This window comes from Cyrtonyx montezumae, unplaced genomic scaffold (assembly GCF_038088225.1).
Source record: "Cyrtonyx montezumae isolate F1298 unplaced genomic scaffold, pur_monq_1.0 scaffold_3, whole genome shotgun sequence".
In the NCBI taxonomy this organism is placed as follows: Eukaryota; Metazoa; Chordata; class Aves; order Galliformes; family Odontophoridae; genus Cyrtonyx; species Cyrtonyx montezumae.
The window spans coordinates 20535600-20556794 of NW_027072034.1; the positions used below are offsets into that span (position 1 = coordinate 20535600).

The following is a 21195-nucleotide window of genomic DNA, read 5'->3' on the forward strand; positions in this document are numbered from 1 at the left end:
GAGGACTCAGTTTGGCAGTATAGCATATGCAGTTAACCTCAGGCAGCTCCACGCTGTTGTATTTCTTTGGATACTTGAACTAAGCCATGTAAATCCATCTGTGATACATCACGAGTTCCGATCACATATTTGAATGTCATTATTTAATACATATTGATTAAAATCTTAATAATTTTGTGATTGTGTATGACTTTATCCTGCTTTCTTAATAACAAAATTGTTGTGAGTGCAGCAGAAATACAAAACATGTTTGCGCTGTGCTTTATGTTCATGATAAAGCAATATGCCTCTTGTATTCACCTTCTCACTGTAATGGTCTAAAAGATATTTCTGATATTGTAGTAGGGGACATAATATACAGCAAAAGTCAGTTGGTGGGGAGGAGAAGTTGGCTGCTGTTCCCTGGTGGAAACATGCTTTGAAATCAGAAAATTGCAACCATCTAAGAAGTGAGATGATGAAACTATACAGTGCTGAATCACAGCCTTACAGTTTGCTTTCCACAATGCAGTGAACAAAATGCCTGTAATACACCCCCGGAGAGGTAACTAAAGAGTCTTCTCACAAACGGTGTGATCAAAAACCAATTGTCTGGCAATGTATGCTTGGAAAATAAAATGAACCTGAGTGTAGGAGTAGTGGTACTGCTTCTAGTAGTTTAGTTAGGAAGACTCTAGGGACCTCAGCTCTTTCTTTAGCATCTGTGTAGTCCTACTCTGAACAGGTTTGCCTTGGCCTCTGCTTCTGTAACATTACTGAGGGCTTCCCAAGGACAACAGGGTCAGGGCTTGTTGTAAATGAATGTTCCCTGTGGGACCCATAATGAAGAGACTGTTAACTAATTATCGGTCTGTTTGGAAGGCATTCATTTTTTAATTGACCTCAAAGCACTCAAGGAACAAAGGAAATCTGATGAAAGATGATTTGGGTCCAGGGCAAACAAATGAGTCATTTTCTTTTATAGGGTAGTTGCACATGTTTATTGGAGCCCACTGGACATGCAAATTTTGCAAGCTCAGATTTCCAGTGATTAAAACCAGGGGAGTCATGTCTGACAACGTAATTTCTATGTTACTGACAGCTTTCCCTCCCTTCTGTCAGCTGCTGTTGTTTTCTGTGCAAATACTGCTTCCATCATCACTTGACAGGCCAGTGTTACAAAGGAATTAATTTAAACTATAATCTGTAGCCTTTCGTTTTAAGTAAGAAAGTTTGATTCTATGATTTGAATGTCAGGTGCAATTTTAGAGAGGTTGTTTGGCAGGCTGTTATGCCCTACAGAGATTATTATAAATTCAGAAGAAGCTTCGGGACTTGTGGTTATAGATCAAGTTTTGTCCAAAAAAAGTTTTCATTTTCACTATTTGAATGGTGACTGAGGTGATGATAAGTTGATCGTGAATGTAACTTAGCTTTAACAGCAAAATAATTAAATTATTACTGTTTTAGAAGTTCAGGGTTTTTTTCTGTTTAATTTAATTTTGAGTTAGTCAATGATAGCATTTGTTTTTCACATACATGAGTGACAAAAGGTGGAAATACTGGAAGAAAATTATTTTCCAGACTAGAAAAATTGATAATGTGGTCATAAAGAGTTCTCCTAAGCTTGACATTTCACCAGTGGAGCACTTAAGTAATTGATAACTTCGAAAAGAAGGTGTGCAGAAACATAAGTCACCAATACAGAAAAAGATCAAAATCTCAAATGAGTAGGTAAGAATTAAAGGTGAATGAGAGTGATTTATTTTTATTTTACTAATCATATTTTTAAAAGTATCTGGAGGAAAAAAAGAAAAAGAAAAAGAAATTGTAGAAATATTAAATCCAGAAACAAAACTGCAGCAAATCCAGAGCGCTTAGTGATAAGAAGCTCTGAGTGATGTAGTAAATTATACTACTTTGTCCACAAAGGACTAAATATGAGCAGGTCTGAAGCAGATCTATGAAGCCAATTTTTGTAATTGTAAAAAACTTAGTTAATAAGAAAGCCCAATCACATTAATCTAATTAGCAGTATGAAGAAGCAGAAGTGATCTTCAATATCTTCGGACTCTATTAATGCCTACAGTGACCAAGTTTGAAAGTGCACCTTGAATTTACCCATGTTATGTATTAACTTGGATTCATTACCGAACTTATGTAGTCACTGTGAAGACTATGTTTCAAATCTCAGCAGTCCTACAATAAAAGCAAAAAAAGGACAAACAAAAATCTCTTCTAAGCTGGCTTTTTTGAAGCCAGCAAAAGTGCTGTGCCTCTGCCAGAGGGCTGGCAGCTTGTGGGTGGGCTACAGAGCTAGCAGGGGTGGTAATTAGATTCATAGATACATTAGGTTGGAAAGGACCTACAAGATCATCTAGTCCAACCATCATCCTATCACCATCCCTACCCACTAAACTACTAAATCAAATCCCTTAGCACCTCATCTAAACGCTTCTTGAACAGCACTAGGGATGGTGCCTCAACCATCTCCCTGAGCAGTCCATTCCAGTGCCTGACCACTCTTTCAGAGAAAAATTTTTTCCTCAAATCTAATCTAAATCTTCCCAAATGCAACTTGTGGCCATTCCCTCTTGTCCTGTCGTTATTTATCAGGGAGAAGAGGCCCACCCCCTCCTCACCACAACCCCCTTCAGGAAGTGGTAGAGTGCGATAAGGACTCTAACGGCAGTGCCCACTCTTAATCTCTTGACCTTGACCTTAACCCTTGGCTGCTAGGCTATAAGCAGCCCTACAGAGGGTGGAAGCTAGCTTCTGCCCACACAACACACTGTCTACACTGCAGTAGAAGGTGTAGGAAGTGGGTGGAGTGCTAGGGCACAGGAGTGCTGTCCATCTTTGCTCAGGCGACCAGCTCTTCTATTGGCGGTCCCTGAGACCACATTTTTAAACATGGTCTTCACCAGACAGCGGGCTTGCCTCAAGAAGACTGTGGTGATTCAGACAGAGGGCTGACCAATAAATGTGGTCGTTTAGGTATCTGGCTGCAGGGAGAGCCTATTACTGCCGGGGAAGGGTTGGAAGGATTCCACCTGTGCGAGGTGCAAGCAGGTGGATGAGCTGCTCAGCCTGTTAGTGGAGGTCAAGGAGGTGGTGGAAAGACTAAGGACAATCAGAGTACAAGTGGGAGATTGACTGGTGGAGTGACTCTACAAGAAAGACACTGGGATTGCACCCCCAAAACATGGTGGACCCTCTCTCATGCCACAGTCATGCAGAGGGAGCCAACTTGAGAGGAGAGGAGGAATGGCAGCAGGTCCAAGCTCAGTGATGCTGACAACCCCCATCCCAACCTACCTTGGTTCCCCAGGTGCCTTTATATAATAGGTTTGAAGCCCTGGAACTGGAGGGAGAAGTGAGTGAGGATGAGGTGGGAGGTCTGCCTCCAAAACTGTCTAAGGTGAGGCAGTCAGCTTGATGCCTCAGACTGCCTTCACAAGGAAGGGAAGAAGAGTAATTATCATGATTCCCTTCTGAGAGGAACAGAAGGCCCTATATGTTTCCCTGACCCTACCCTTAGGGAGGTGTGCTGCCTGCCTCCCTGGTGCCAAGGTCAGGGATATTTCTAGAAAACTCTCCAGTCCGAGCCACCTCTCTGATTTTTATCCTTTATTGATAGTTCAGGCCTGCAGTGATGAGATCACTGGCAAAAACTGAGGACTATCAAAATTGATCTCAAGGGACTGGGGAGGTTAGTTGATGGAACAGGCATACAAGTAGTATTTGCCTGTATACCGTCAGTGGCAGGGAAGGACTGAAATATCCAGGAAAACCCATCTTATAAACACATGGCTGAGAGGCTGGTGCAAATGCAAGAATTTTGGGTTCTTTGATCATGAGGAGGTCTACTTGGCACCTGAACTGAGGTCTGCTTATGGGTCTTGCCTGTCTCAAAGAAAGAAACAAATCTTTGCCCGGGAGCTGACAGGGCTTGTGGAGAGGGCTTTAAACTAGGTATGAAGGGAGAAGGGGATAAAACTAGACCTGCTAGAGATGAACCTAGGGGAATGATAATGGCATGACTGGAGTGCTGCAATGGCTACAAGCTCTTCAGAAGGGACAGGCAGTGAAGGAGGGGTGGTGTGGCTCTCTGTGTTAGACAGTGCTTTGATGTTACTGAGCTTGTGGCTAAGGATGATAAAGTTGAATCTGTATGGGCAAGGATCAGCGGAAGGGCTGACAAGGAAGACTTCCTGGATGGGGGTCTGTTACAGACCTAATTAGGATGAAGAAACAGATGAGGCATTCTATGAGTAGCTGGCAGAAGCTGTGCCAGCCCTTGTCCTTGTGGAGGATATCAACATCACTGGCATATGCTGGAAATACAACACAGCACAGAAGAAGCAGTGTTGGAGGTTTCTAGAGTGTATGGAAGATAACTTCCTTCTGCAGCTGATGAGAGAGCTTACAAGGGGAGCTGTCCCGCTAGATGTGCAAGTCACAGAGAAGGTCTGGTGGGAGATGTGGAGGTTGAGGGCTGTCTTGGACAGAGTGATCATGATATGGTAGAATTCTCAATTACAGATGGAGCCAAGATTTGGGACAGCTAAACTGCTACCTTGGACTTCCAGAGGGTAGTCTTTGAAATGTTCAGGAGACTAGTAGAGAGGGTCCATTGGGATTCAGTCTTGGAGAGTAAAGTGGTCCAGGACAGTTGGTCAGTCTTCAAGAAGGACGCCTTAAGCACAGGACCAGGCTGTCCCCATGTGCCGGCAGTGAAGAATATGGGCATAGATGAACAGGGAGCTTTTCTCAAGGCTCCAGGAGAAAAAGAGAATCTATCTTCTGTGGAATAAGGACTGTGCAACTCAGGAGTACAAAGAAGTTGTTAGGATGTGCAGGGAGAAAATTAGAAAGGCAAAAGCCCAGGTGGAACTCAACTTGGCCACTGGGTTAAAGGGGAACAAGAAACTCTTTTATAAATATATCAACAGTAAGAGGAGGAACAAGGTGACTCTCCATTCTTTACTGGATGCAGCTGGGAATGTAACCATTGAGGATCCTTATCCTGAGGTTCTCTTCTTTACATCTGTCTTTGAAAGTCAGACCTGTTATCCTTAGGGTACTCCACTCTCTGACCTGGAAGTCACAGTTAGGGAACAGAATAAACTCCCTCAATTCAGGAGGAAACAGTCAGAGACCTACTACTCCAACTGGACTGCCACAAGTCCATAGGACCAATGAGATTCACCCAGGAATGCTGAGTGAACTGGTAGAGGTGATAGCTGAGCCAATTTCCATCACCTGTCAGCGCTCCTGGTTGATTGATGAGGTCCCAGAAGACTGGAGGCTTGCCACTGTGACTCCCATCTACAAGAAGGGTTGTAAGGAGAATTTGGGGAACTACAGGCCTATTAGCCTGATCTCAGTTCCAGGTAAGGTTATGGAACAGATTGTCTTGGGGATGTGCAGGACAACTGGGGATCAGGCCTAGCCAGCATGGGTTCATGAAGGGCAGGTCCTGCTTGACCAACTTGATCTCCTTTTATGATCTGGTGACCCATCTGTTGGATGAGGGAAAGGCTGTTGATGTAGTCTACCTAGACTTTAGCAAAGCCTTTGACACTGTCTCCCACAGTATTCTCCTGGGGAAGCTGGCATCTTGTGGCTTGGACAGGTACACTCTTTGCTGGGTTAGGAACTGGCTGGAGGGCTGGACCCAGAGAGAGGTGCTGAATGGAGTTAAATCCAGCTGGCAACCTCTCACAAGTTGTGTTCCCTAGGGGTCAGTGCTGGAGCCTCTCCTCTTCAGTATCTTAACTGATGACCTGGATAAGAGCATTGAGTGCACCCTAAGTAAGTTTACAGATGACACCAAGTTGGCTGGAAGTGTCAATCTGCCTGGGGATAGTAAGGCCCTACAGAGGAATCTGGACAGGATGGATAGCTGGGCTGAAGCCAAAGGGATGAGATTCAAGAAGACCAAATGATGGATCCTACACTTTGGCCACAACAACCTCAGGCAATGCTGCAAGCCTGGGACAGAGTGGCTGGAAGTGTAGAGAAAACGGACCTGGGGGGATTGGTCAATGCTTGGCTGAACGTGAGCCAGCAGTGTGCCCAGGTAGCCAAGAAGGCCAGTGGCATCCTGGCTTGTATCAGAAATATTGTTGCCAGCAGGAGGGAAGTAATTGTCCCCCTGTACTCAGCACTGGTGAGGCCACACCTAGAGAACTGTGTTCAGTTTTGGGCCCTCACCGCAAGAACGATATCAAGGCCCTGAAGCAGCATGTCCAGGGAAGGGTAATGAATGATGATCATGAGGGATCTGGAGCACAGGTGTTATGAGGAGCAGCTGAGGGAGCTGAGATTGTTCAGTCTGGAGAAGAGGAGGCTTAGGGGAGACCTTATTGCTCTCTATCACTACCTGAAGCAAGGTTGTAGTGAGCTGAGGGTCAGCCTCTTCTCCTGTGTAACTAGTGATAGAGCTAGAGGGAATGGTCTCAAGTTGCAACAGGGGAAATTCAGACTGGATGTTACAAAATGCTTCTTCTCTATAAGAGCAGTCAAACGCTGGAATGGGCTTCCCAGGGAGGTGGTGGAGTCATGAATGTCTTCATGAATGACATTGTCATTGGGGTGAAGCACACCCTCAGCAGCTTTGCTGATGACAGCAAGCTGTGGAGTGCAGTCAGCACACCAGAGGGATGGGATGCCGTCCTAGAGAGGCTTGAGCAGTGGGCCCAGGTTAACCTCATGAAGTTCAAGAAAGGCAAGTGCAAGATCTAGTACCTGGGTCAAGGCAACCCCTATTACCAATACAAGCTGGGGGATGAAAGGATTGAGAGCAGCTTTGCTGAAATGGACTGGGGGTACTGGTGGATGGGAAGCTAGACATGAGCCAGCAATGTGCCCTTGCAGACCAGAAAACGAACCCTATCCTGGGCTGCATCAAAGAATGCATGGCAAGCAAGCCAAGGGAGGTGATTCTGCCCCTCTACTCTGCCCTAGTGAGGCCTTACCTGGACTTTTGCATCCAGATGTGGAGCTCTCGGTACGTGAAAGAGACAGACCTATTGGAGCATATCCAGAGAAGGGCCACAAAAGTGACCCATGGAGTGGGCAATGAGGACAAGCTGAGAAAACCATCAAGAGCTCTCAGCTCAGAGAAGAGAAGTCTTCAAGGTGACTTGATAGTGGTCTTACAGTATCTAAGGGAGGCTACAGGAGGGAATAGGACTGACTCTTTAACAGGATCTGTGTTGATAGAACAAGGGGAAATGGTTTCAAGCTCAGCGAGGGTAGATTTAGGTTGGATACAGGGAAAAAATCTTTTACAATCAGGGTGGTGAGGTACTGGAACTGGTTGTCAGTGATGTGGTTGATGCCCTGTGCCTGAAGACTTTCAAGGCAAGGCTGGATCAGGCCCTGTGTAACCTGATATAGCTGTGGATGTCCCTGTTCATTGCAGGGGAGTTGGAGTCAATGGACTTCAGAGGTCCTTCCAACTCTAAGGATTTTATGATTCTGTAGACAAAACAATATCATAACAATATGGTAAAACACTCCTTTTCCCTTCTATCTTTTCCTTTTCTATATGATTAGGATAGAAACTATTACACACTGATTGCCTCAGAAAGAATTGTGGGTTATATAACATGCTATGGAAACATCAAACTGCAATATAAATATAAAATGTTTTATTAAATGTTTCTTCACACTTCAAAAAACATTGTAGCACAATTACCATATTCACCTGCAGATTTTGACAATTTGAATCGTGTGAGGACAGATGTCAGATTACACCATTAATAAAACTGAAACTGAATACTGAATCTCTGAATACCGGAAGGTAAATTTCAAGTTGGAAATTGATTTGATTTATATAACATAGGACGCAAAAAGAGATATGTGGGTCACCATTTTTAGTTGAAAATGGTGGCTAGAAGAGTTGTGGCAGGTTGCTGATAATTGCTGATTTTGTACTTTTTAGTCTGATAAAATGCTGGTAGCCACATTCTGTCACAAATAGTGATGAGACACGGTTTACCACAAGGAAAGCCTAGTCAGCTACATCCAATGCCACTTGTGACATCAAAGTCTTTGCTAAAATTAGCATGTATTTTTAGACCGTATGAAGTTTCCCAGGGCAAGAATTGGTAGATTAGCTGTGAACACATATTCAGCCTGCAAAATGCTTCATGTGGGTAAATACACAAACCAGTGATTAACCTCCTTTCAGGGTAATAGAGCAATATATTTCAAAACAGAAATGTCAAATGATCCTGTTCAGGAAGTAGAGGAAGCACAATCAAATAGAGCCTGCAGAGTTTTTTCCAATTCAAGCAGATTCAATCACAGATGTGCACAAAATAAGGAAAAAATCCAAATTAGAGCACACATCTCTGAAGATAAAGAAAAAACTACTTTCATTTTGAGAAAATTGAGACTACTTTTATTTTTTGAAGAACAATTCTCTGTTCTAATAAAAGTTGAATGCTACAGAATCATATAATTACAGGGATTGGAAAGGACTTCAAGATCAAGTCCAACACTCTGCTAAAGAAGGTAGCCTACAATAGATGACACAGTTAGGTGTCCAGACGGGTCTTGAATATCTCTGTAGAAAGTCCACATCCTCTCTGGGCAGCCTGTTGCAGTGCTCTATCACCCTTACCATAAAGAATTTAGTACAGAGCTTCAGGCTTTACAAGTTTTAGGCCATTACTAATTGTCCTATTGCTAACTCAGTATGTTTAATAAGAATAAACACAAGATAGTAATCATTGCTTTTAAAAATCTAATTAGGGTTATTATACAGAGAGTGGTTTGTCAGTGAGTTTCCATTCACCATTTCCAGGAAATGGCCCAAGATTTTGCCAGATTGTCAGTCTTTGGAGCCTGCAGCCACTCATGATCAGTGCAAGCATAATAGAGCTTATGAGCTTCAAATTCTTAAGACTTCTTTGTTTAGTGCACTTGAATGTCTTAGACTGATCAGAGGACAGGCATTCCATTGCCACAGAGGAAAGATAATTGTATTTATTTTATCTGTAATCTGACCTGTGCCTCTAGTGATGGAATCGGAGGAGGAAAAAGATGAAATTGAAACAGAATATCAAGAGTAGCATGATTCTATTTCTTTACAAGAAAATTCAGGGAGAAAGTCTAGAAACATTTTAAAAGAAAGATGATTATAAATTAGCAAATTATGATGAAGACAGGTAGTTAGTGTAGATGGTTTAGGAAGACACATTGTTAGGAGAGGAAGGCAACAGGTTGACATAGAATTTGAGAGCACTTTATGTAATTGGAAATTTTATGTGTCAGCAGTTAACAGCTTCATGAATGAATGAATATCCACTGAATTAAACAAGGAAACATAAGGAAAATATGTGCATAGGTAGAAAAAATAAGTACAGCAGGAATCTAAGTATGTAGTGTGGAAGTTAGATTTTAAAGTAAAGTAGTTTTTGTTGTAAAGTAAGACCACAAATAAAAAAATGAGCAAAATTAATACTGATGCAAAATTGACTTGTTTTCTGAAGTCAGTATACTTTAATGTGTCATAATATTCAGCATGACATAACATCTGTTGTAGTTTAACTCAGTAGGAAGCTAAATGCCATACAGCCATTCTCTCCCTTCCCTACTGTGGTACAGGAGAAAGATTGGAAAAAAAAAGGTAATACTTGGGGGTTGAGATAAAGACAGTTTAATAGGGCAGAAAAGTAAAGAATAATTATAATTAAAAGAGTATACGAAACAAATGATGTACATTGCAATTACTAACAACTGGCTGACCAATGCAGAGATAGTCCACACACATCAGACCCCTCCTCTAGACAGCTCCTCCAGTTTTATTCTTCAGCATTACACCAAATGGTATGGAATATCCCTTTGGCCAGTTTGTCTCAGCTGTCCTGGTGGGATACTTCCTAAAGATTTATAGCTGTGAGATTTTTAAAAAGAATTGAGACTGCAAGAAGTCTCTTAACGTTACAGTTCATATCTTACAAACTATTGCAGAACAACAAATTAAGTCGGTAAATGGGTCAGGGTTGAGGAATGACTGAGCTTCAAATCAAAAGACTTAATTCAGAAAGTAAACTAAAAATTGAAATAAAATGACAGCAAACTCAAGACAATGTTTATTCTAAGCATGTACAAACCTTTTTTGATGCTGTTTTCAAAATGACGCAGCAGCTAAATGTATTGTACTCCTGGGAAGTGTAAACCTCAGGGCCTGATTCTCCTTGCTACATAATAACAATGGTGAACAGTAGCCTTAAAGTAGATATAAATTGCATTTAAATCTTCTTTATGGCTCAGCAGTGATACAAAGGAGCCTTGATAGAAATGAGAATCAGGTCCCCCATATTTATTTAACCCCTGGGCTTTGTATATCATTTTGTTTGCACCTCTAAGAGATTTGCAGAGGGCTTTTTAATCAGGATTTGGTGTACAGAAAGCTAAATGTTTTCATTGCTTTACAAGTAGCTTTAATCATACAGGCAGATCATTCTTTTTATTTCTCGGGAGGGAATGATAGAATTTCCTACCTTCACACAAACTGAGCTAAATGTTTCTGACACCCTAGTACAGTGTCAATTGGAAATTCACATTTCATGTAATAACAGACCATTTTAATTTCATGAGCTAAAGAATTGGTTTCCACTTGCAAATTGTACTGAAGAAAGCAATATTGTCAGAAGAACTGGCACCGTGCTTCAAGAGATAAATCTATTGAATTAAATAAGAAGCTTTCATTACCTTTTACATTGCATTTCTGTATAACATAAGCATTAATTAAACTCTTCATTGCTTTCTCCCATTCAGTGAAGCATTTGCTTGATCTGACAAGAAATGCTGTCCAAGAAAATATGTGGCACCCAGACACAATCATTAAAATACACTTACTCAAACAGAATGGAAGGAAGGGGAAAAGGGGAGAATGTTTTAGTACATTTGGGCAAGTGGAACCTACCTACAGAAATACATAATTTATGATTTTTGAGTTTTGATAGCAGGAAAGCTCTGATGGTATTTCTCCAGATATTTTGAACATTAAGAGAAAACAAGCAATTGTCTTAGGATTTTTAAGAACACATTTGCTTATGTAGAAGGCTTCTTCAGTTCAAGAATCATTTTCATCTTGAGATGTTTCTGAAGTATCAATACAGCACTGCAAAGTGTCTCTCTTCACTGGGAGAGCCCAGCTATGGCAAAACTGTTGATTAGAAACAAATTGTTCCCAGTGAAGTGGTCAAATCTTAAAGATATCTTTACATAGCCCACATTCTTGAAGCAAAGTTATATGTATATTGGGTTCTGATGTGTTTACATGTGTGTTCAAATATTTTTAATGCCTTTTTTCTTCCAATTCCAGGGGAACATTTGAGAATCTGCCCTCAGGAGTATACATGCTGCACATCAGAAATGGAGGACAAATTAAGCCAGCAGAGCAAACTGGAGTTTGAAAACTTGGTGGAGGAGACAAGTCACTTTGTACGCACCACTTTTGTCTCTCGGCACAAGAAGTTCGATGGTAGGCTGGATATAATATACATATTTTCAAGGTTATGGGATTTAAAAGTTGGTAAGCCAGAATGAATGCTAATATAATTTTCTTTACAATTTGGTAAAATATTTGCAGTTGTCAGTTTGGCTAAGATAAGTTATGGCTGGTATACTTACCAGCCTTATGAGTATTGCCTTTAATTACAGTAACATAAAGAATCAGACTCTTAAGTGCCTGCAGGCTTGGCTAATGTTGAAAAAAAAAAAAAAGATTAGATATGCATAGGGAGGTTTATAATTTTTGTCTCCTGATTTCAAATGCAAAATTTAGGTTTGAAATTATGTTCACTGTTGCAAGATGAACTGTGGATCTCCATGATTTTTCTATTGGAAAGCGGTTTTTTGTACTCCGACTTTTTGTAGCTTTATAACTACAGTATTTTCCTACATGATTTTCTTGTGATATGTACAGTCTTGTGGAGTCCTTCTGGGGCTTCTAAACAGACAGGCCTCAATTGCATTTGGGGGGTACTTTTATGCAACTCACTCCAGATGTATTGTATACTTTTTTTTTTTACCTAAAAGGAATTGATAAAGTCAGTTTTCTAATCAGTTTTTTCTGGTGCTTTTTCAGAATTTTGTAAATTTAAGAGTTTCTTATCACATTTTCTTAAATAATTGTCTTTATGAATGAACTTTTTTGCAGGTGTATCTCTATTTGCATGCCACAGTTCACTGAGCTCCTCTTATAAACTGCAGATTAATAAGGAGCAAAAGAGCTTCAGAATATTCAGTCATTTTTATGAAAGAAATATGTATGTGTTGAATATCTTTCTGAGAATTTCAGTATATGTATAGATAGAAATGACTCTGGCACTGAGAGGTGTAAATCATCATTGCAGAGGAAGAAGAGCTGCTTCTTTGCATGGAGGTAGAAATCCTACAAACAGGCCCTGTAAAGCTGAGGAAAACAAACAACAACAGAAAAAAAAAAAAAAAACAGCTAATGAGGCACATATACATATGTAGGAGAATAGTGGAAATGTTATTCTTGGAAGTGGAAGATTATGTAGAAATCTTGAGATTGCATTATGAAAAATTGAAGATGTCCCTCACTCTGTGGAGTAATTCTGGATCATTCCTTTTATCCTATTATAGATGATGTTTGTTCTGATACTGATTATCTCAATATGACACAGAGCAAATTCTAGTGTAGTTTATAAAATGTCTCTAGTCTTTGGAAGGACTTGGTGCGGATGGCTGTGCAATGTCCTACACTGTTATGCCTTCAATTTTTAACATGAATCTTGAACTTTCATGTCCTATATTTTCAAAACTGTAGTTGTCCTTGAAGGACTTAGAAACAAAATCTAGAAGCTGTGCACAGTGTTGCAAGTCTACAAGCAGAACAGATGTTTGAAAACAGCAACATTTGCACAGCTTTCCTTGTTTTCTAGGAGGAAAGCAAGATCACTGGTGTTCAGTGAACAGTGCAGTTTAATGAAAATACTGGGCTTCTTTAAGACAGAGTTCATGACAGGTGGTATATTATTAATTTTCAGTCAACATGTGGCATTTTTGTTTTGTAATGAACTTAAGCATATTATGGATTTTTCAGTAACTCGAAATGCTGTAAAACCATTGTCTTTATTGATGGTAGTGAACCTATATATAAGTTGTTGACGGGTTATAAATATTGTATTTTGGGGTTTTTATTGATCTCCTCTAATTGGATTAAAAAACTATGTGGCTTATCATACATTTTTAAAGGTAATTTGCAATTCAAAGTCTCAATATTACTAAAGAGCATTTGAATTTTCTGTACAGTTTTGGTATTTTAATAATGTTATAAAACTATTTAGAATTGGTTCACTTGTCTGGAAAAACTACATAGTCTTTCTATAGGGATAAACACATTCACAAAAAAATGCAGATACCTAATAGGTTATCTTTCTACATAAAAAAAATCTAGTCATTTTTCAGTTTAAAATGGTATGACACTTTTTCATGTAAAGCAAATATTAGATTGTTAGATAACTTTTATATTTTAGTTCTTCAAGATCACGTCCTTTTGTTTTGCTTTATTTTAATTTGGTAGTTTGATTGCACAAAGAAGTTTTGAAGCATGAATCTGCCTTTAGATGCTAGTATACCACAAATGATGAAACAAATACAGCCATTTGTGATCATCCCATGCAAGTTTTGCACAGGACCTATTTTATCAAGAGTAGGAAATTTAAGCCATACCAGAATATATGAGCATTTAAGAAAAGCTGAGACAGGGAGCGTATTGTGATTGCTCCCTGGAGGAGTTATTCTGAACAATGTTGCTGACAGCCTGCATGTTTGTACAGACATCTATGTCATTCTGTAAACTCCTCAAAGTGGTGTGGAAGTTCTTGTTGATTTTTAATATTAATTTTATATTTATTTAACGATAATACTAATTTTTGCAATGTAAGGCTTTCTAGCAGTGCATGAACTCTATGTTGAAAAATGATCTGTTCTTTGTGTACCTTGCCTCTCTTATCTTGCAGTAGTTTGAATTCTCTATCATTTATATTCTGGCCTTCATTCATACACTTAAGTATAGGTTAGAGGATTTTCTGATTTGCTTTTTGAGAGCTAATCTAAGGTCTGCTTTCCCTGTCAGGGTTTTGCCCCTGATTACTATTCATGATCTAATTTTCATCAATGAAACTAATTCTACTGTATCTTAAAGATTGCCTATTTAGCCTCAGGTCAGTCATATAATCTTACACAGAATCACACCACTGTTGAAATGGGAAGCCATCTCTGGAAGTAGTCTAATCAGTGTACCCCAGGGTCAGTAACTGCAAATTGCTCAAAACCATGCCCACAGGGATTTTGAGTATCTCCAAGGATAGAGACCCCACAAACTCTCTGGCAACCTGTGCCAGTGCTTAGTCATCCTCACAATGAAAATATGTGTCCCAATTAATTTATTTTTTTAATGAACTTGATATTTCAATTCTATTTATAACTTCATGCCCATTGTTTCTTGTCCTTACACTGGGATCTCCTGATCTCAATCCTTTACTCTTTCAACAGCAATTTATACACATTAATAAGATCCTCCTGAATCTTCTCTTGTTTAGGCCGAACAGTTTAATTCTCTGCCTTTTCTCATATGTGAGATAGTCCATTCTGTAATAACCTTACTGGATTTCTGCTGAACTTGCACCCATATATCCATATTGCTCTTGTACTGGAAGCCCAAATCTGTACCAGAACTCCAAGTGTGGCCTCACTAGTGCTGAGTAGAAGGGAAGGTCCTAAATGTCATTTCTAGGTCACTTTTTTATTTCATTTTACCTGATGTACAATACTTTCCAAATGTCTACAATAACAAAAATCTGGAATAACAATACACAAGAATAGCTAAAAATGAAATTATTTACAGAGAACTGTAGAAACTACTAAATGTTTTGGAACTAATTACATGCTTTTCATTTTAGATGGCAATTAGTTCTAGCATCCTAAAGCCCTGTATGATCTTATTCACTTCTTATTTATTTGAGAACAACATTTCTAAGGGACTGTTACTTTGGTGTGACTTTTAATTGCTCCACTCCTCCAGATCATTTTTTTAGGTGTGTGTTTTATTCCTCATAGTATGTGTAACTTTGCGATATCTGATAGTCAAAAATCTGACAGTAGTATTTCTCATTTGGTTTGTATATCTTAAATCATAAATGTGAATAAGTCACTACACAACATGCATTGCCATTTTTCTTGAATAAGCCATACATACAGTTGTTTACGTATCTGTATCTGAGGTCAGTCTGTAATGCCCTTGTCAGTATACTCACCAGTGCATTGCCATATTGCAGTCATTTCCAAACATTTGGTATCTGGAGCTTCACTGCTGGGTGAGTGAGGATCCAGGGAATCTCCTCCTGATAATCTTTCCTAAGAAAGCCTTGAAATTAGAAAAATTCCTATAAAATAGTAAATAATCAATTATGTCAGCAGCAGGAGATACAAACCCTCCCTAACTCAAGGAAAAAAAATAACAAACCTTCACACAGGCAGGAAATACACAGGAAGTGAGGAGTGATGGCAGATTTTTCATCTAACTAAAGTCTGAGAGTGGGACTAATTCAATTGAACAGACACAAAACCATCAGCTGTTTCCTGTTCCTTGCAAGAGACAAGCAATCATGGTCTAATTCCTAGGCCCCCACTGCATACCTCAAGGCAGCTTAATATATATTATGCTCCCAATGTAGTTATAATAGAATCATCTTATTATCAACAATTCCCTTGCATAGTGGCATTGCTGAGCAGCTGTTTCACAGACAAGCCAATTCTTTTAAGAACTGCTCTATCAGCAGCCCAAACCAGACCTACTGGAAGGTTTTAACAGGAATGTTAATGAGAAGACAAGTATCTGTTCAGTAACATTTTCTCACCAATCCTTTGAATAACTATAGAAAAATTGTAGAAAGTAAAATTATTTAAGCTTAATTCATCTGACCCTGATAGGAGATACTGTCTCCTCATTCTCATTTAAAAAGGATGGAAATCTTGGCAATGGTGTTAAAATGTGTAAGAATAGCTGTGATGAACTTGAATGGTTATAGATAGCCTTCAGCAGAATGTATGAGGTATGATGCCATGGAAGGAAAATAATTTTCAATAGCACAGGAACTGATCTACATTGTTATATCTCACAGGGGTTATCATTTCCCATCTCTTTCTTTCTTCTTTTTTTTTTATTTTTTTTTCCCAGTTGAGGGAAAACAGCAATATATGTCCATTAGTGCCTCATTTATTTCTTTGTCGTTACCAGAAGTTGCAGTGTACATTGAAGAGTAGAAAAGAAAATTTCAAATGTAACCAACCAAAACAATACCTGTAAGGGTAGGTAGCATCACAGAATGTATTCCCCTTTCTCGCACAATTTATGGAAGAACTGGGAAGAAAAAATATATCATTAAGAATCTTTCCTTGATATGGGAGGTGGCAAAAATGTGTTTTATGAAGTGTCTTTCCAAGAAAATAAGAATTCTTAAATGGGATAAACTTTTGTAGCAAGGTATATCTACCCAGAATAAATTCGACAAAGAAGGGAAGAAAACAAGGGAGATGTTTAAACTCAGAATATATACAGATTCAGCTAAACGGACAATGAAAGATTTCTGGCCTTTCCCCTTCCACTCTTTTTGTTAAGCCTGCCAGACCAGCTTAGGCCTGCCTTATGCTTGAAGCTTAAGTTATGTTCATGGACTTCTGCAGAGGACTGTGAAGCCAGCATGACTCTACTTGCACACTGTTACTGTCACAATGTGCAGATAAAGCATGGACATCGAGGAGCACATTTTTTCATGCTTTGCTTGCATTGAAAGAGCATGATTTTCACTTGGTTTTCTTTCCTCTGGTTTTTTTTTTTTTTTTTTTTTTTTTTTTGAAATAAAGAATAAAAAAAATCTGCCTTTTCCCGATAGCTATTTGGAATTCAGGAGGCTTCTAAGGAGTGTGGGAACATCAGATAGATACATCACCATCTGCCAACATTGTGCATCTACCCATATTATTCTAGTGCTGCAGTGTCTGCAATAGAACGTAAACTTCACTTTATGAACACTATGATATCAGGTATTTTGGCTTTTTAGTAATGGTCAGAGCATTGGTGTTTTGTTTTCTATGCATTACGTAACTTCAGTGTAACTTTATGTTTCCCATTAAATGCTACACCCATTTTGGGACAGGTGGGTTTTTTAAAACTCTACAACTGTTAGGCTGCCAAGGAGTTAGCAGGCCATAATTTCTATATAACTCATCCTATGTTTTAACAATGTAACTTATGCACTTCTTAAACTACAGGCCTTATAGTAATAACATCTGCTGACTCATAGCATGTAATTGTTTGCAAACCTTTGTAGGACATCTGGTGCAAGTTTCTAAACATTATAGAGATTTCTGATAAAGGATTCCTTACATTTATTTGACAGGCAACATTTAATTGAATATAAAAGTATCTGGACCTGATCTGGGCCTATCAGGGTTGATAAAATACTCAGAGGAATCTCTGTTGCATATGAATATTTTAGAGTTTAATTCTTTAGGATTTGCACTGATAATACTATTTAACCTTGTTTTATATTTTGGGGTAAATTTTGCCTGTAAATCACACTTATGTTAGATCAAAATAAATTATGTTAAGATCAGCTGAATGATGAGAGGCTGCAAGTCTGTGAATCTTGGAAAGGAAGTATTGGCCTTATAGTAAGGACAGTCTCCTGCCAGGGCTGTAAACTGCTATATCCTGATCAGCTGTCATGCTGAAAGGCAATACCACAGAAACTGCTGTCTCCTGCACACTGTTGCAGCCAGCACAAGCCATTTGCAATGGCTTGTTCTCCCTGCTCTTCTGCAGCTTCATGTGCTAAGTGCAGCTCAGCTCATCAGTGGAGCGTGTAATCTTCCATCTAGCTGCATCAGTTTTATGAAGATACAAGGACAAGCTGCTGCACTGTGCTGGAACGCGTGGATGTTGTCCACTCTCACAATGATCTCATGTGAAAGCATGCTGTCCATGTACAGCCAAACCTTAGAAGGCTTTGAGGGGCCAAGGATTTAGCATTTTTCCTATTAAACAGAGAGCAGAATTCGACTTGTTGAATATTAGAAGCCCACAGAGTAGAATACTTCTGTAGTAATAGGAATTATAGACACAAGTCACACAGATCTAAAGTTTACTCAAATAAGATAAAAATCTCTTCTTGAAGTGTGTATTTCTCTGTACTGATCAGAGAGGGCATTTGGTTCATACATAGGTACTTATACACTGGAAGTAAACAATTATTCACTTGAATTCCATTCTGATGAATACAGTGATGAAGCATCCAAACACTTTTAAAGACTCTGGGTTTCTCTCTTTTACCAAGGTCATACCCTTCCCAAGTTCTGTACAATTTTGTGAGGAAAAAAAAGAGGTATTAAAAATACTGAGGCAAGTAAATACTATGGTGGTGAGCTAGTTTATTTTGCTGGTTGAAGAAAAACACTTCCGAATTCATATGATATTTATTCTTCACTTAAGCTTTGAATATGGTGTGTTTTTAACATTTTACAAGGGAAACTGTTTTCGTAATTTATTTTCCAAGCCTTAAACATGCTAGTCCATAAGTAAAATTACTGACTCATGAGATAATAAAGAACACTGCCTCAAGTTCATAACACTGATGTCAGACATCAGTATTCAGACAATCAGCCATCAGAGTCTATTAGCCATCCCTGATTCTTGCTCAGACCGTAGTTGTTCTCCTGACATACTGCAAGGACAAAATCATTCAGTAAGAAATAAACTGTAAATAACAACCAAGCTTGAAAACAGAGGTACTCATACATAGTATCAGCACCCTGGATAATAGAAATTGTAACCTTATCAGCAAGGGTCCCCAGCCCTCATTAAAAGCAGAAATTCTGTTTTTGAAATGGATGTCTTGACTGTAATACACTGGCATTGTCCTTTTGCTGCCCTTCTCTTGTTAATTCTTTCACTTGTGGTATCATGAGAGCACCAAAAAGCTATTCCCTATATCTGAGTTAGGAAATACCAGTGCACAGCTAAAAGGCTATCCTTGATATTGAATAGCTACACTTGCAGATAAAATGTTAGACATATGTAAGGAAGGAAGGAGGTGAAAACAGCTCATGTCAGTAGTGTAGGCTATTTTCAGTCAATAAAATCTCAGCAAGATCATGGCAAAAAAAAAAAAAAAAACAACAGGAGACAGTCATTGTGTACCAACTTTAGTGAGTGGGTGCAAAGACGTGATTTCATTTCTACAGATAAGAGCAAATTGGCAACACAGTACATATACCATGCTGAGGAGATTATGTTCTTAAGTAATTTTTCCTTTTTTTCATATTGAGGTATTTTCATGGGGGCAAGCAGTTTAAGGAAGGTGCCAACTTATAAATCCTTACATCAAAACTGAAACAAGGTTTGATAGGACCTTGGAGTCATGTCTGGAAGACAAAGTGATCTCTGCTGTCTATGAACTAGTATCTGAAGCAATAATAAATAAATAATAAATAAATAAAAATAATGTCTATTTTTCTTCATTACTTTTCAAAAACTGAAAACAATTTTTTAAGAAAATACCGTTTCAATAACTCCACAAAGCAAGAAGTAAGACTTGAGGATAAAAAATGTATTCCACATCAAGACAGTGCTATACAGAGTTAGTACTGAATTTCAGTATTTTAAGGTATTTTGAAGGGTTTGAAATGAAAGCTGAAGGTCATTTTCGAGTGAAAAGTCAACTATTCACATTTAAAAGAGGTACACATAAACTAATAAATTTTTGATACCTCTTGTTTATCACACAATGAAATACTATGAATTTGTGAAATGTATCGGCACTATTAGACATCCTTTTTTAATTTTACAGGTGTCTAAAATTATCTTTTTTTTTCCCTCAGTTTTATAAGCTAATCTCAGGAAATCAATGTTCCCACAAAATCTGACCAATCATGGAGCTTAAAGGTAAAATCTCTCCTTCTAGTAATGCAGTCAATGGGAATTGTGACATTTCAGACAGAGGAAAGATGTTTGTAAATCAATCGACTGATCTCTAGCTGTACTGCATACCCTGGACCACACACAGAACTCTTATTTGTCAATGTGAAGCTTAAATACCATTTTAGAAGCATCAGAGTGGCATAAAAACAGTTCAGAGATAGAGAAGAAATCGAGAGCTGTGTGATGCTAGTAACAGCTGCCCAAGTAGGCTAGCAAGGAATAACCAACATCACACATTTCTGTTTCTATTAAACTGTATAAGACTTATTCTTGGAATATCATTAATAAATGGAAATCCTCCAACACATTCCTCCATAACTACACTTTCAGTATTAGCCATCATTTCAACAATACTGATAATTAAGCCATTTTAAAGATTGAATTTTATTGGTTTAAAGAATTTATTTAGCAGGTATGCAGCTATACTATTTAAATATTAATCAATCCATGTCTATGTCATACTCCTTAAAATTCGTATAAATAGATGTATCTTCAAATTCCAATAGAGGGATTTAAAACAAATTTGTATCATCTGAAAGATTTTGTGCCAGCTGGAGTTATTTTACTGCAGTATCATTGCCAGACTACATTTCATTGCCAGACTACCTGCTACAGCAAGCTGTGAGGCCACATGCTTGAAGTTAGGGACGTAACAAAGTTCTCTGTAGGATAGGAATCCCTACAAGACAGTTTCTCCGTTAAATAAAAATGAAATGTTAAACATCAGTTTTTATTATTATTTTTTAATTTGAAAGTAAATTCATATTAAGTGCTTATTTAGCCCTTTTATTGGAAATAACACTGCAGCAGATGTTTTAACCTCCAGTCATAGCATCCTTCTCCTTGAATAACTATGGGCATATCTTCATTATTTTTCACACTATCATGCAACTAATGTATAGTTGTGATCACTGGAGCAGGACTTGCCTTATTAAATCTGTACAATCTTGTGAAAGTACTTACTTTCCTGCCTAAATAAAGTATGAAAATATTGGAGATCTTAGAAAAGTAAAGGAGAAACAGATAGCATTTTCAAATGCACTATGTAATAGTGCTTCATGTTGAAGGAAGGTATTGCAAGTCAGAAATCTGACTGTACCCAAATTCTATTATTCTCTGATTTTACACAGTCCTTAAAAAATGAAAATAAACAAAAAAACAACACCTGCAACAACAAA

The 21195-nt window shown here is 38.6% G+C and overlaps 1 protein-coding gene across 1 annotated transcript in view; it reads left to right on the top strand.

The window, feature by feature from the left end:
• The window catches only part of GPC6 (glypican 6), a 730796-nt gene that overhangs the window by 219629 nt on the left and 489972 nt on the right, over nt 1-21195 (top strand). The window contains exon 2 of the mRNA XM_065740816.1: nt 11330-11488. Coding sequence (XP_065596888.1) covers nt 11330-11488 — 159 coding nt within the window. The remainder of the gene's footprint in view (nt 1-11329; nt 11489-21195) is intronic.